This window comes from Odocoileus virginianus, chromosome 5, assembly GCF_023699985.2.
Source record: "Odocoileus virginianus isolate 20LAN1187 ecotype Illinois chromosome 5, Ovbor_1.2, whole genome shotgun sequence".
Taxonomy (NCBI): domain Eukaryota; kingdom Metazoa; phylum Chordata; class Mammalia; order Artiodactyla; family Cervidae; genus Odocoileus; species Odocoileus virginianus.
The window spans coordinates 10180984-10197969 of NC_069678.1; the positions used below are offsets into that span (position 1 = coordinate 10180984).

General features: G+C 46.9%; 1 protein-coding gene across 1 annotated transcript; it reads right to left on the reverse strand.

Moving 5' to 3' along the window:
• Positions 1–950: 950 nt before the first annotated feature.
• Positions 951–14191, reverse strand: PGLYRP3 (peptidoglycan recognition protein 3). Its single transcript, XM_070467135.1, has 8 exons — positions 14143–14191; positions 12620–12727; positions 11753–11954; positions 9741–9859; positions 8429–8581; positions 7017–7215; positions 2727–2845; positions 951–2107 (listed from the first exon to the last, which is right to left on the reverse strand). Exons 1-8 carry the CDS (start codon positions 14189–14191, stop codon positions 1929–1931), a joined length of 1128 nt encoding a protein of 375 aa, XP_070323236.1. The 3' UTR covers positions 951–1928.
• Positions 14192–16986: the final 2795 nt, after the last annotated feature.

Consider the following 16986-nt stretch of genomic DNA (forward strand, 5'->3'; position numbering starts at 1 on the left):
ATACCCTACACTGAGGATAAAGTGAATCCAGTGAGACTGGGGGACAGTCTTTGAAAAGCACAAACAGCTGTGAAAATGTGAGGTTGAACCTGCTTTGTTCTAAGAGGTGTGAAACACTCTAAAAGCAAAGACCAAAATACCAAAGGAGGAGGTGGGGAATCCAGGTTTCTCCCCTTCTTCCTCCTTTCCCTGTTTCTAGATCAGGAAAAACTACCATGAGCAGGTAGTTTGCAGTTCCTATGGAACTGGAACTTCTAGTAAACAGCAGGGGGTTATTTCCCCCATCTGAAAGGATGAGGCTTCACTTTGGGCAGGAGGAGCCCAGGGACGGAGGGCTGCAGAGTCCCAAGCTCTGAGTCCCTGCTCAGCTTGATGCCTAGCGGACCCAACCGGGGAAGGACAGAGAACATCAGTCCACAGAGAGGCTGTGTCCACACAGCCTCTGCCCTCAGGGAGCTCTGGGAGGATGGGGACACCGGACTCTGGAGACACAACAACCATAGCAGCCAGAGCAGCTCTGAGTCTCAGACTGGGAGGCAACAGAACAGAGAGAATGCTGGTGGGATGAGGTATCGTCCAACAAGTCTTCCCCAAAAGGGGGATGATAAGCAAATCGGAAAGGGGAACAAGGACTTGGTCCACTCATTCCTTTATTCATCCATTTCTCCAATGAATATTTGTAGCACCTTCCCTGTTAGCTCACTTGGTAAAGAATCTGCCTGCAATTGCTGGAGACCCTGGTTCGATTCCTGGGTTGGGAAGATGCCCTGGAGAAGGGAAAGGCTACTCACTCCAATATTCTGGCCTGGAGAATTCCATGAACTGTATAGTTCATGGTGTCTCAAAGAGCGGGACATGACTGAGTGACTTTCACTTTCACTTTTCTGTATTCCAGACACTGCTGAAGAACTGAGGACACAGACATGAATGAAAATGGACAAACTCACAACCCAGTGGAGAGAACGTCTATAAATAATCACTGCCCTGAAATAAGGGCTGCATACAAATATGGACAAGGTAGTGTGTGAACAGAGAGGAGGGGCTGGGTTGTTGACCTGGGTCATGTGTGAGGCTAGGAGCTGCTGGGCAGACGGCGAGCAAGGAAAGGAACAGGCTGAGCTGACTCCATCTTGAAAAAGAAGGAAACTCCATCTCTCATTTTCAGTGAGCTTTGGACTATGTGCCTGGTAGCCATGGGGATAACATACCTATGGCCGAACTGGCCTCCTGGACTGATAAACACAAGATTCCATACCAAGATTTCCCGTCACCAAAAAGAATGTATTAATCCCCTATGTAGTCAATCACTTTTGTAATCTTTATGGCACTCATTGGTGTAGGCTACAATGCATAACCAGCTGACCCTTCTGATTGTGAATCATGGCTGTAACCTGATTGTATCTCCCTTTAAGACTTTCCAGGCTAGGTTTAAGGAACTTGGGGTTGTGGGCTTGAGCAGTACACTTAAGGTATATAAGGTTTTCACAAAAGTCAGTCAGAGTCCTTGGCTAAGAGGAAACTCTGCCTTGGGCCCGCTGGTATAGTAAACTGCACTGTCATTCTGAGTGAGTTTGTTTTCCGGAATGCATGGCTACAACAATGGCAGGGGAAGGCACACCAGGAGAGGGGTGTGTACAAAGGGACAAGAAGGCTCACCTGGGTGAGGAGGTGGGTGCTGGGGAGAGAAAGGTGAGGAGGGAAGGAGGCTGGGTGCAGACTCAGAGGGCTGGAATGCCCCACTATGGGGTTTGATCATATGGAACTGATCATACTAGTTTGGAAATGATCATACTAACCTGAAGCCGAAGAAACAGGATGGGGCTGGCAGGGAGGGGACACAGGTGTTGAGCCAGAATGGAAGGTGAAGAAGGGGAGACTCAGGAGCCAGGGTTAGGGTGGGGGTGGTATTGGAAGGAATTGGGGTTCCCTTATTGTCTGAAATGAGGCCAAGTCTTAATGATGTTGTACAAAGCCCGTCCAGGAGACAGAATGTTGGTCACATCGCTGTGCCCCACCAGCAGGTAGTTGGAGACCAGATGTCCCTTGACCACGGAACACTGGATCAGGTTCTGAGCTGCCTCCAGCGCTGCAGCATTTGGTGGTTTTTCTGCAAAACACATTTAGCCCAGCAATAACTAGGGTCTCAAGGTTACTTGCTTTTGGCAGGGACAAGCACCTAGCCCAGGCTCCCTCTGTCCCCATCACCACCATAGCCAACAAATTCCTGTAAGTTTCTTGGGAAAACAAGGTCTTTGTGCTCCCTGATTCTGCCTTCTAGAAAGTTCAAAGCCTCTCTGAAAAATAACTGCAGCTCAACACACCACTTCTCAACAGTCATCATGGGGCAGACATGGCAGCACCAGACCATTCATTGCTTGTCCATAAGAGATAGTGATGCTCCCCAGTGTGGTTGCCATGGTTACCAAGGAAGACACTACATTTGCCAACAGTGCTATGAAAACACCAAAGTTTGCAAAAGACTTTTTTCTCTCTTGCTCCATGCTTGCGTTGGGCATGGCTCTAAAGACAGATAGAACTGGGTATTGGTACAGGTGAATTTGGTGGAAATGTTCTGCCTGAGAGGGACTCTTGGGGACCTGCCTCTTGCTTTAAGCATCCCACTGACACTGTCAAGCACCACAATGCATCTTATCCCCATTGCTTCCCAGATATTTCACATAATATTTCATCATCCAGAGTCCCTCTGCCCCATGTTTACCCCTTACCTACAAAGTTGCCTATGAAGGCAATTCCTAGGCCAATATCGTTGTATCCGTATGTGTGAGAGCCTTGGGTATGCCAGCCAACTCCTTCATACACACCACCATCCTGGCCCACCAGGAAGCTAAGGTTAGGCAAAGGGAAAAGGAGAAAATTACTCTGGGTACAACTGGCTTCATTCACTCCTTGAATCATTAATTCATTCTTTCATCCACTTACTATTATTATTATTATTACCATTACTATTACTCTTACCATATGTGTTAATTAATGTGAACAGACACAAAAAGGCAAAAAAAACAGTCCCTGAACCTAAGAAATGAAGACAGACAGTGACAAGCAATGATGACAGCAACATCAGTCCACTGCCACATGCTGACACTAGTAATGAAAACTGATTTTTATTCTGATCCTATTGGCCACTAATTTCTTGACATGTTCTTTTCCCTGGTTCTCCTCCCTGGGGTTCTGGTCTCACCCCTTCCCTCTTCTCACTCAATATATTCTCCCTGGACAACCATCCAGTCTTATAACTCCAATTGTTGTTTTTTAGTCATTTAAGTCATGTTCAACACTTTTGCCCACTTTTGACTCATATCCGCCCATGGACTGTATTCACCCAGGCTCCTCTGTCCATGGGATTTGCCAGCCAAGAATACTGGAGTAGGTTCTGTTTCCTTCTCCAGGGGATCTTCCCAACTCAGGGACTGAACCCGCATCCCTATGTCTCCTGCTTGGCTGGCAGATTCTTTACCACTGAGCCAGCTGGGAAGCCATAGCTCAATCACAAGCTCTAAAAGCCAACATGTCCAAACAAACCCATCTTCTTCCAAATTGCCTAGCCAGAAAATTGGGCATCAGACTGAATGCTTCACTCTCCCTCTTCCAGCCCCATCCAATGGCTTGTCAACCATTTCTCCTGTTTTAAATTTCTCCACTTACCTGTATGCCGACAGTTGCTATGTTGCTCCAGGTCACCATCACCTGCTGTCTGAATTACTGTAAAAGCTGTCTGCCCAGAGTTTTACCTCCTTCCAATCCATGCTTAAAACAGCCCCCAGAGTGGTTTTGCTAAATACAGATCCCTTCATAGGGCAGGGATTTCCAGTTGCCTTTCAAATAGAGTCAGCCTGTCAGGACCCATGTCCAGACCCCTGTGCTATGGCTCCTGTCAGCCTCTTCAGCCTTCCCTCTCACCATCCCCCTCTTTGTAGTCTATTTTAGGTAGGAGTTAAGCTTCTTTGTGGGCATCCCAGGTGGTGCCAATGGTAAAGAACACTCCCGTCAATGCAAGAGATATGAGACATGGGTTTGATCCCTGGATCAGGAAGATCCCCTGGAGGAGGCCATGGCAACCCACTCCAGGATTCTTGCCTGGAGAATCCCAGGGACAGAGGAGCCTGGTGGGCTACAGTCCATAGAGCTGCAAAGAGTCGGACGTGACTGGAGCAACTTAGCACGCAAGCTTCTTTCATTTGTGCTCTGTCTGGACTCCAGGCCCTTTCATGTGCTGCTCCCTCTTGCCTGGAACACTCCACATCCTTCTTTGCCTAACTGACCTCCACTCCGTATCCATGTCCCAGTGTGGATGCCTCTCCCTGCTGAAGCCCTGCTGTGATACCGTGCAGTCCTCCAAAGTCTTCTTAGAGGTCCACCCTGGCACATTCTGTTACTCATCCATCCCAGTGCCAACACTCACAATCGTCATGACTGCTTACTATCCTCTCTCCTCCCCAAGGGAAGGAGCTAATTCATCTTGCTGAACACCAAGCACGTAGCACGCATGCGTGCTCAGTTGCTTCCATTGTGTCTGACTCTTTGCAAACCCATGGACTGTGACCCACCAGTCTCCTGTATCCATGGTTTTTTTCAGACAGGAATACTGGAGTGGGCTGCCATTTCCTTCTCCAGGGGTTGCACCTGCATCTCCTTCATTGCAGGTGGGTTCTTTACTGCTGAGCCACCAGGGATACCCCAATAAATATTGGTGAAAAAGTAAGAAATGATGAATGAGAGGGCCCTTTGTCCATACCGAGCAGAGTTGGTGACAGAGTGACAGATGCTGTATCCTGAGGCTGCAGTGGGAGTGAGCACCATAACAGGCCTCCAAAGTCAAAGGACAGAAATCAAGCCAGTCCCCAAAGAATGAATGTGAAAGGAAACTAACATTCCCTCAGGTCCTGGCATTTTCCATTTGGAATTTCCACATTTAATTCTTTATTAACTAAGCTTAATAACTGTAGCAAGGCTGTGGAAAGTCCTGTAAAATGCAGCCATAGTTTTCTCCTATTTACAAAGGCTGTTTTTAAAATGGCAGTTCAGAGGAGAAAGGGAGCCGGCCCAGAATGAGACATGTTCTTAGTCACTCAGTCATGTCCGACTCTTTGCGACCCCAAGGACAATAGCCTGCCAGGCTCCTCTGTCCATGGGGGATTCTCAGGCAAGAATATTGGAGTGGGTTGCCATGCCCTCCTCCAGGGGATCTTCCCAACCCAGGGATCGAAGCCAGTTCAGCTCAGTTCAGTTCAGTCACTCAGTCATGTCCGATTCTTTGCGACCCCATGAACTGCAGCACACCAGGCCTCCCTGCCCATCACCAACTCCCAGAGTCCACCCAAACCCATGTCCATCGAGTCGATGATGCCATACAGCCATCTCATCCTCTGTCATCCCCTTCTCCTCCTGCCCTCAATCTTTCCCAGCATCAGGGTCCTTTCCAATGAGTCAGCTCTTCGCATCAGGTATCCAAAGCACTGGAGCTTCAGCTTCAGCATCAGTCCTTCCAATGAACACCCAGGACTGATCTCCTTTAGGATGGACTGGTTGGATCTCCTTGCAGTCCAAGGGACTTTCAAGAGTCTTCTCCAACACCACAGTTCTAAAGCATCAATTCATCAGAGCTCAGCTTTCTCCACAGTCCAACTCTCACATCCATACATGACCACTGGAAAAACCAAAGCCTTGACTAGACAGACCTTTGTTGGCAAAGTGATGTCTCTGCTTTTTAGTATGCTGTCTAGGTTGGTCATAACTTTCCTTCCAAGAAGTAAGCATCTTTTAATTTCATGACTGCAGTCACCATATGCAGTGATTTTGGAGCCCAGAAAAATAAAGTCAGCCACTATTTCCACTGTTTCCCCACCTATCTGCCGTAAAGTGATGGGACCGGATGCCATGATCTTAGTTTTAGTCTCCTTCATTGCAGGAGGGTTCTTTACCAGCTGAGCCCCCAGGACATACACAAAAGAAAAGCCGCCTGAGACTTCAAACAATTGTTGTGATTAAGTCACAGCTTCCCTGCAGCTCAGTGGTAAAGAATCCACCTGCCAATGCAGGAGACACAGGTTTGACCCTGATTCGGGAAGATCTCACACGCTGTGGAGCAAATAAGCCCATGAGCCATAACCATGAGCCTGTGCTCTAGAGCCTGTGCTCCGCAACAAGCGAAGCCACCACAAAGAGAAGCCTGCATCGCAACTAGAGAATAGGCACCCCCTGCTCCCCACAACTAGAGAACACCTGCACAGCAATGAAGACCCAGACCAGCCAGGAAATAAATAAATAAATTATTTCTTAATTTATTCTTTTATAGGTTGTCACTGAATCACTTTGCTGTATACCTGAAGCTAACACAACATTGTAAATCAACTAGATGCCAATAAAGTTAAAATTAGTACTAATAATTAAAAGTTATCATACTCTAACCCTAAATTTCTTCTATGAAAATTCCAAGGGAATGCCTAAGAAGCTTCCCACTGTTCTAGTTCACTTGGTATTATCAAATAGATAAGGTATTGTTCCCCTACTGCAGAGAGGAGGCAAAAGAAGTCCAGAGAAGTTAAAGTTTCCTGTGTCTATAAACGGAGTAAGCAATAGCAGAGGTATTGCAGGATTCTAACATCAGAGAGAGCAAGTTTGGGGTTGGGCTCAAGGGCAGCAGGGGGTGAGTAGGGTCTGGGCTGCTGGCTGGTTGGAAGGGATCACATTTAAAAGGCATGGTCTGTTGACAGCCTCCCATAAGGGTCTCATACTCTTGATTTATCACTATTGTTTTAACATCTTCCTTTCAGAGTCTTCCCAACCACTCATGGAGAACATGCCCAGGGGAGATAACTAAACCTTAGCTAGGCTCTGAAGAATGCTCAGTCCAGAATCCTGCACAAATAAAAAGATGATGTCTTATGTAAAGCACCTGGCACAAAGGAAGAGCTTGGCAAACACTGGCTCCCTCCCCGAGCCTTCCTTCTTATAGCCCTGAAGAAAAGAAGCACCAAGTTTGCACCAGTCCCACTTACTGATATCCGATGTCACAGAAGTTCTGTGTGTCCATGTGATAAGATTGTATATCTCGGACACGGATCCGGCAGTCCATGGATATGTTGCAGGTTGCCCCAGCAGTGTGAATGATGATAACATATTTGGCTGGGAGACTCATTGTAGGGCAGTGTGTCTGTCTGGCTTCCCAAGCTGACCTTGTGATGATGTTGGGGCAAGCTGTGGAGGGGGAAAAAAACAATGCGATGCAAAATCGCATGTGCCCAGATGTGGACATTCTCACAACTGCAGGCTGATTACTCCTCAGACTCCCCAACCCCTGGTAACCACTAACACATCCTAATGTGCGGGATTCTGTGGGATTCTGGCAAAGTCTAGATAGGGATTGTCTCGGTCAGGCAGCTGGAGCCAAGGGGCAGAGGCAAAAGTCAAGTTCTGATAACAACTATGGAAATCAGTATGTGAGAAGGGAAAAGACTACTGATACCTACATGCTTGAATATGCATTGCAAATAAAAGCAGATGTGTGTACTTACATAATAAGACCAATGAGCAGAAATCAGCTGACTTTCTGAACTGAGCACATGCATATGGTAATTTGAAATCTCTAAAGAATTCTACACACGTAAAAGTGTTATTAATGGAGACAACACCAGTCTGAAAGCTAGATAAATTTTAAAGATTTGCAACTTAAAAAGCTTAATAAGAAAACATTCTTGAGTCCCTGGCAAGATCCACTATAGCAGAGAGTGTTAAACTATTGAAAGCACTTATAATCGTACTGGTTTTAGGTTGTTGCTTGTCTTTCCAAAATAGTGCATGATTTTTATTATCCAACTTCTTGGACTGTTCAAACTCATGTCAGTGTAATCTGCGAACCCAAGTTTTTCTCAGTGTGCTGTGGTCATGTTGAAGGTTGACTTGTTTTGCTTTTAGAAGGAGGTGTGTGTGTGAGAGAGAGAGAGAGTATGAGACAGAGATTGTGTGTGTATGTGTATTCATGTAATATACACAAATATATATATATTTTTTTTTACCCCACCCCATTTCCATGCTTTATTCTTCTCCGTAACCCTGATGTCATCTAACCTCATATACATTTTACTTATTGATTCATTTTCTATCTTCCTCTACTTAAATGTGCAGTTTTATCTGTTTTGTTCACAGCTGCACCCTCAGTACCTAGAAGAATTCAGTAAATATTCGCTGAGTGAAGACATGTGTACATATATATTTATGTCAAGAATGGTTCCATGGCTATATGGTTCCAGTGGAAAGGAGAGGCCAGGAAGGTGCCCTCTTAGAATTTTCCAGATCTCAGCAAGAGATGTTCTTGGTCTGAGAAACCAATGAATACCAATAAGAAAAAGCATTCCCTACTGTTCCTGGATAGTAACTGGGAGGAAGATGAGGCAGGACAGAGAGGCTTTACCTTTCCTGGGCATCAGTGGCTGATGAGGGACCAGGCAGCTCTCTGCTTTCAAGAGAAGTGGTTGAATATACCTGGGTGATAGGTGACCCTTCTTTATGGCATAGAAGATCAGGTCCTCTGCGGCTGATAAGGCAGTGGGACTTGGACTGCTGCCTGAGAGAGGATGACATGGAGCACAGAACTGTTAGCAAAAAGTTCCAACCTGGTCTAGATGTAGAGGGAGGATAAGTTGACCCCTTGAGCCTAAATAACTGATGGATGAGAAGAGAAAAAACTGGCCCAGTAGCCAGGACAGAGAGGCTAAGAGACAAAGAAGTACTTACACACAGCTCTTAGAAACCAAGTTGGTGACTTCTTCCAAGTGCTTTATCCACTCCATCACTATGTGGAGTCACTCGGAGACAGTGAAAGCTACCTGTAGGAGGCCCACCTGACCAAGTCAGGAATGCCCTAGCTTGGCAGAAAAGATGACTGTATTTATTTAATAGCTTCCACAATCAGACAGGAGGCCAAGTGCTCTTCACATCCATTAACTCACGTAATCCTCACAGAAAACCTCTGAGATAAATGCTATTACTAGCACCACTTGGAAGATGATGATCCTGGCAGGTGCCAGTTATTTGTTGTTGGCTTGTTTTTTTAATTTATTAGTTTTAATTGAAGGCTAACTACTTTACAATATTGTAGTGATTTTTACCATACATTGACATGAATCAGCCATGGCCTACTCTGTGCTCTCCGGTGCTTTGCTGAAGACTAGAAACCTGCAGACTACAGTTCCCAGACTTCCTTGCTTGCTGGCCACTGGTTGGGCTCTACCAATGGGAGACACTAGAGGAAGACAGAAGCCATATTTTTCTGCATCTGCCAGTTCCTAATTATCAACTTCAGAGCTTCCCTGATAGCTCAGTTGGTAAAGAATCTGCCTGCAATGCAGGAGACCCTGGCTCAATTCCTGGGTCAGGAAGATTCCCTGGAGAAAGGAGAGACTACCCACTCCAGTATTCTGGCCTGGAGACAGAGTCGGACACGACTGAGCAACTTTCGCTTTTTTCAGACTCTCAAAGTGATGGCAATAACTGTGAACTCAAGCAGTATCAGTGTTCTCTTCAGCGGTCTCACAGGAGTACAGACCAGAGAGGAAAAAAAGAACTCCAAAAATGCCCCATCATAGAATCCAAGGGAGAAAAGAACTTCAAGAGAGACACCATCATCAGAAAGAACAACATGATGTAGGCTGAAAAGACAAGAGTGAGTGACGGAAGACAGTGTAGACAACTCCTTGGTAGAGGGTCAGGGGGGTGACCATTACCTAGATTATTCCCAAAGAATGCGAGGCCCAGGGAGATGTTGTTATAGCCCTGGTTGTGCATGCCTTGGATGTTCCAGCCAACACCTTCATACACCCTGCCATCATTCCCAACCAGGAAGCTGTCAGGCAAGGAAACATGATTAAATGCAAATTTCTGTCACAGAAAACTTCTCACCCATCCCAGAATGCAAAAAGTTCTAGAGGCTCATATGTTACAATGACATAACAGTGAAAGGGAGTGGGATAATGCATTTTAGACTTCCAAGAGATACAGGAATATGTCTTTAATTTTCTTGTGACTTAGTTTACCTGTGTTTCCCAGAATCTCAATTTAAAAATACTCATTTGGTTCAAAGTAGAATTCCAATGTGTGACTCTCAAGAACCTGAGAACTTTAGTTCAAGGGCATGAGAATCCATTGGTCATGTTTTTAAATTATAGGACCAAGCACTTGTATGTTGAAAACAGTTGATCAGAATTTAGGGATTCCTTTAAGTTAACATTTTCTTCAGTTTCTCCTTAGGAATCCCTAAGCTCTTTTTTATCACAGAAATTTGGTTAGGATGTTCCTTTTCCCAGTTTAGTTTTTGAAGCCAAAGTATTTTTTTTTTCCCTTCTACCTCCTCTTCTCTTTATAACTTTCTCATCTTCCACATTCCAGTTATAGTCTTAAAAACTTTATTTTCACAACTCTTACACATTCAGCTTTTAACAGGTCATGAATTTCCACAGCAAACTGAGCACAGAAAGAACATTTCCCCAAAGTCGCCAAAGACCTGGAATGAAGGGGAACAGAACTCCTACCCTGCAGTGACATCGGCCTGAGGACCAGGTGGGGGCCTCATGTGTCCACCGTGTCCCTGGCTTTGCCACAGTACTTTCAGGTACTGAGGTACTCTGTCCCTGCAGCCTTTGGTCAGTCCAAAGTGAATAGTCCCTGTGGCTATAGCAACTGCCTCGTACAAACTAGAGACTGTTACCCTGTCACCCCAGAAACCTGACTGCAAGACGCCGTGGCTGAAGCAGGCAGCCCAGCAGTGACAACAGCAGGGTGATGGGGCACTCACGGTAGGCTCAGCAGCTAAGCTGTAGGGAACGTGGCCCCCACAGAGGGCAGACGGGAAGACCCCCAACCCTGGCCCTCTGGGGCTCCGGTGACTCCAGTGGGGGCTTCCAGCTGCCCTTACTTATTTGCAATCTCAATAAATCAAGCATAAGATGCGGGTTGCCCTTCGCAAAGTGGATAATTCAGAAAGCCTTTATACTTGTCCTTAGAATTCAGGCAGGAGAGCACCATTCCCTCTCTCTCTTCTTCTATAAAGAAAAAGGGGGAAAGAGGAGGCTCTGGGCATCCACTCCGCTGATGATCCTCAGAGAGCGAACTCAGTGCACAACACGAGCCTCTCCTTGCCTCACACATTCACAGGTCCTCCTCCCCACATCCCCAGTGGTACGTCTCCTATGGGATCCCAGTCTCACTGTGAGGTGGCCCTTCAAGGTACCTGGTGGAGAAAGCCCTGTCTGTGAGCAGAAGTGGAGCAAGGCAGGACTAGCAGGCAGTCTGGGAAGAGTTCTGAGTTCACACTCCTTCTCTGAGTGACTTTCAGCAAATTCTCTAACTTCTCCAGACCACAGCATCCTCACCTGTGACACAGGGGTGGTAATATTTCTCCTGCCCATTCCTCAGGGTGGCAGGGAGGGCCTACTTGAGTAATAATTGTAAAGACCTTCGTAAATTGAAATGTTCTTCGAGCTTCAAGGGGGAGACTGTACTTATCACACAACCTCCCTCGCTTCTTTCCTGGAACCTGTAGCGGCCAAGACCACATATGAATATGTGGCTCACAGTGGTCCTCCTCATGACCCTTTTGGATTCTGTTTATATTAGCATTTTTTATTCATTAGAAAAGCAACATGAATGGGAGATTAAGAAACACAGAGAAGGGGGAACAGGAGACTCCCTCAAAAGGAGAACTCAAACATGGGCTCCAGGGACCCCACCAGCCTCTTACTTGTAGGCCACATCACACCAGCCTTTGGTGTAGACGGAACGGGACTGCAGGCCCCTCAGCTTTTGACTGCACGCGTTCTGCTCCTCACATTCCATCCCCGTGATCTGGTCCGTGATGACATAGGCCACAGGCCGGGTCAGCTGGGCCCTGCAGGTTAGGGATCTCGCTCCCCACTCCTTGCGGGAGACAATGGTGGGCACACCTAGGGGGAGGGGAGAGAGGAAATAGGCTGGTATGCTGAGGCCCTGCCAGCCCTCCATAGGCTGTCCAGGCCATCCTGAATCCTCTGTGATGGGAGAGGCCCCAGAAGGAGGCCGGCACCACCACAGCCTCCCCTTCCCTTCTCCATCTCTTGTTTGAAAGTGAAAGTAAAAGTGTTAGTTACTCAGTCCTGTTCAACTCTTTGCGGCCCCATGGACTGTAGACCACCAGGCTCCTCAGGAAAGTTCTGTCACTCTCCTGAAACCAGCAGCTCCCCAGCCAGAGCCCACAGGAAGCCCCACGAACACTGGGGTGGGGGATTCCCTCTTTCAGATGAACATGCACTGTGGGCAAGGCTGTGAGAGCCCCACCCAGGACCCCAGGACCCCCGAGGGCTCCCTCATTATCCTTACTTGGGAGCTCCCGGGAACTGCCTGAGTGAAGTGGTATCTCTACCCTGAGAGCTAGAGACTGGGATCCTTGTCTTTTTTCCCTGGGTTTCCTCTCCCTTCTGGAATTCACCTTTGCCTAAGGACTCAGGACAATCCATGGGAGGAGTTGTGGTTCTACCCTACCCCCTCCACCCCGCCTAGCCATAGTGGTGTTCTAAGAAACACTTCTGTCTCCCTAAAAAGCCCCAGGCAGCACCCCCACTAATTGCCTCACCATTGTGACCTGTGTGAATGAGATGTGAGATGCCAACAAACAGGTCCAGAAGCTCCTGTAACAGCCCCCTGGCTTGGGTCTCATTCCAGGACAACTCCAGGGAATCCCCTGCAAAGGAACACTGCACCTGCTGCTGGTCCTTGGAAAATACCTGGACCAGCTCAGAGGCAAGGGTTCCATGTTCCTCCTGTGACCCCACAGCCCTAGCCTCTGGGTCTCCCCAGATAACTTCCCACCTGACCAACTTGACTTCCTCTAGGAAACAAGAAAGAGGAAAACCACAGATGCACCTGGCCTCACCCTGCCTCTCCCTCTCACATCTGCCCCAGTGAGGCCTTTGCCCCTCCCACCCTCCCCAGCCTCCCCAAGCCTCCCTTCATTTCAGGTTCGATGCAGTCTCTCTTGTCTCCTCAGCTGGGCAGCTCATTCCCAGTTCACCTGTATATGTATTAATAGATCAAAGGGTCACATACCAAGATGGTCATCATGTTAACATGTATTCATACGTTAAGCACCTAGTGATCCAGGCAAGGTTCTTGAAATACAGAAATTTACAGATCATTGTGACTGCCCTACCAACTTGATTTTTTTTTAAAGATAGGATTAATGGAGAATTAATCACCACAAATGGGCTTCCCAGATGGCTCAGTGAGTAAAGAATTCTCCTGCAATGCAGGAGCCTCAGGTTCGATCCCTGGGTCCGGAAGATCCCTGGAGCAGGGCATGACAACCCCCTCCAGTATTCTTGCCTGGAGAATCCCATGGACAGAGGAGCCTGGCAGCCTACAGTCCATGGAGCAGCAAAGAGTCAGACCACAACTGATGTGACTGAGCACACAGACACAAAATCATCACAAATATGCCTCATTCCCCTCTATCTGTTCAGTACCAGAGGTCATGGGGGCAATGTCACTGGAACAACAATGTCGCCCACAGACCAGCTCTGTAGTTAACAAAGCATTTTCAAGGGCACTACCACATTTGTGGCTTAAAACAACTTTGTGAAATAAACAAAGCAAATTAACTACTCCCTCTGTACAAATGAGAAACTGAGGTTCGGAGAGGTTATTTGTCTAAAATGATATGGGTTTTAGGCTGTGGACTTGGATTCCAAGCCAGGCTGTCTGACTCCAGCCCCATGTTCATAACCACTAGACTCTGCATCCGCCCCCAAATTGTCAGATGACCTAGAGCAAGTCACTGCCACAATGGGGCCTGTTTCTCTGTCTACAAGACTAAGTTGTTAAGGGTCTCCATCATGGTTCTGAGGTTCTGTCCTTCTGTGAAGTCATCAGGAGCAAATGCCTGACCACGACATTGACACCAAACTGTACGGGCAGGCTGGAGAGGCTGCTGAGGACTGGAGCCCGTCTCAGCTGGGGATGGGGCACCTGAGCTGGACTCTGCCGATAGGGAACATAGCTGATGGGGAGGGATGAGGATCCCGGAAAGGATAATTTACAAACAAAACCAGGCTGGGGCTGATGCCAAAAGCACTTGTGACCTAGTAAAAGAAAACTCACCCCAGGCTGCGAGATCCAAAGCAGACAAGACAAGAAACCATAGCAGCATCCTCGTGTGGTCTTAGGTCACCAACAGGGAGAGTATGGATCACAGCCCTGGGGGAGACACGGATAGTTAGACCAATCATCCTCACCCTTCAAACAGAGCACCTACCAATTGCATGGCCCCTGTCTGCCTCCTTGCCAAACTGCGAACCTCCTGAGGGCCAGCACCCGGTGAGGCTTCTCAAGGTCCTCAAGGCAAGGTTGACCCTTAGCAGATGCTCAATAAAGGTGAGCTAACACCTCTGTCTAGCCACCAGCCTACTATGACCCTGAGAGTTCATGGTCCCTCCTAGGAGCCCGGTGCCTCATCTACAGATTTCCAGCACAGATAATTTCTAAAATTCTTGAGTAACTATTTGAATAAACTCTGTGTGGATGTTTTTACATCTTAGTGGTGCTATTTTGTATTTAATTCTTATAAAATCCCCATAAGATATTCGTAATCCTATTTTTTTATTTTTATTTTTTTAATTATGAAAGTATGATAACAGATTTACAGGAGGCTTGGAAAATACAGAACAAGGTTACATATAGTTCCACTATAGATAAAATTTTTTTTTAATTTTTTTAAGTAAATAAATTAAGAATTTTAGTTGGAGTTTCAATATCAAACTCTCAAAAATTAACAGAATGAATATACAGAGACATAGAAGGCTACAGTAGACCTGAAAAGCACTGTGAATCAATTGAACATAATTGAAATTTATACAATTTTCACACAACAGTAGGACACAAATTATATTCAAGTTCTCTTAGGGGCGGGCGTCATTCGCAAAGATTCCTGACAGATGCTCACCTAACTTCTTCTCAAGTGAGAATGGTACTAATAGCATTATTTACCAATTACTGATCACATCCTATATTGCAAGTATTTGCTGAGGTAGTGGTGGTAGTTTAATCACTAATTCATGTCCATCTCATGATCCCATGGACTGTACAGCTACCAGGCTCCTCTGTCCATGGGATTTTCCAGGCGGGAATATGGAGTGGGTTTCTGTTTCCTTCTCCAGGAGGACTTCACAGTTATTAATTAAGTATCTTTACAATGACCTATGAGACCTGTACTTATCATCAGGAAACTGGACTTCAGAGAGGTTAAGTCACTAACCCAAGGTTACCCAGTTAGAAAGGGCAGATCTGTCTGACTTGAAAGCCTCTGCCTGGAACTTCTCCACAATCTACTTGAGTTTCTGATGATGGAGATTCACAACAAGGGTCCAAGAGGTTAACCTCCAGGATTATTATGTCCTTTCCATTGCATAAATATTTTCTGCTGTGTCAGGCAGAAATGAATTGCTTACTTCAACTCAATCCAAATGAAATATCGACTCCCTGAGATGTCAACCAAAACATCAACTGTTCTCCCAATTATCCTACTAAGAAACTGTAGAGGGAAGTTTGAGATCAAATGGGGTAGATGACTGCCCTCAAGAGATTTTATGTTATCATCAGTAGTTCTCAGATGGAAAATGTTTAGAACCTCAGTTTAAAAATGAGCATACAAGAGCTTCCTGGATCAGTACAAGCAACCTCTCGGCCATTAACATCCAGGAATCCATTGATTCAAGAAAACTGTGTCCTGATGACAAATGAGTCCTCCACAAAGGAAGGGAGTCACCTAATGTGGAAAAGTGTTGAGCTTCCCTCTTCGGTCAAACAAGAGGCAAGGATTCACTTGCCCAAAATGGAAGCCCCGTAGGCTGGTCTCCCAGAAAAGAAGCTGGCGTCTTGCAAAACTACCTAGAAACCAGCAATCAGTTCTGGTCAACAGAAGGTCTAGACTCTGGTCACTTGATCATAGTGCTTCCACAACCAAGAATGATAAAGTAGCAAATGCTGTCCTGAGCTTGTCACATTACACAGCCGAAGTAGAAAAGCTTGAGCCCAACCCCTGATCATGTCAAGGCAGGAATTTCTGATGTCTCCCACCCCTACCTCTAACTGCAGACACTTAGCCAGCAGGACAGGCTGCAGCCACAATTCGCCCACCATGGCTCATATTGCTATGTATTCTCTGTACTTAAAATGAAGATGAAATATTAGAACAGGAGACAAATGAGATATAATAGACAAAGATTCCAGGCTAGTCAGAAAGGAAAGAAACTGGGTAGAGGTGATCCCAGGACCCACAGCCTTGGCAAGAAAGATCCAGGCATGGTGGAACCAAACCCATTTAGAACAATTTAAGTAGAGAGTTTTCTTATTTGGAGGAAGAATTCAAGAGTGGAGATCAGGGGAACTTTCTCCACCATGTTAACTGTGTAACCTGATAGAGTCCAATCCTTCCAATAATAGAGGGGGTTCTCAAGAAGACACGCGTGCACACACACACTTAGAAATACCTGTGGATCCCTTGTTTCCCAGCTCCACAGGTCAAGCTGCAGCCGGCTCACCCCTCATTGGCTGGCAGGGCCTCCTTTCAGACTTGGCCTCTGGCCCTGCCCTCCTCCTCAGCCTTCACCCTCCCAGGCACTAGGGGGCACTCTCTCCCCAGGAATGGAGAATGGGCCCTGGCTCTCCAGAGAGAAGAGAAAGGCCAGGAGCCCTAACAAAAGGACGAGAGGGGGAGGAAGAGGAGGGCCAGGCTCTGCGCAGTCCACAGTCCACAGCACCAAGAGGGAATCAGTGAGACCAGACAGGTGCTGACAGCAGGGACCCGCCCTGTGAATAACCCCAGGTGCCTCCTCCCTGGGAAAGGGTGCGGCTGCCCAAGGCTCGCCAGCTGCTTCCTCAGCCCAGCCTCCCGGAAGCCCTGCCAACTGGCTATGCCTCACACTGGCTAGAGGTGTGGAATCCAGA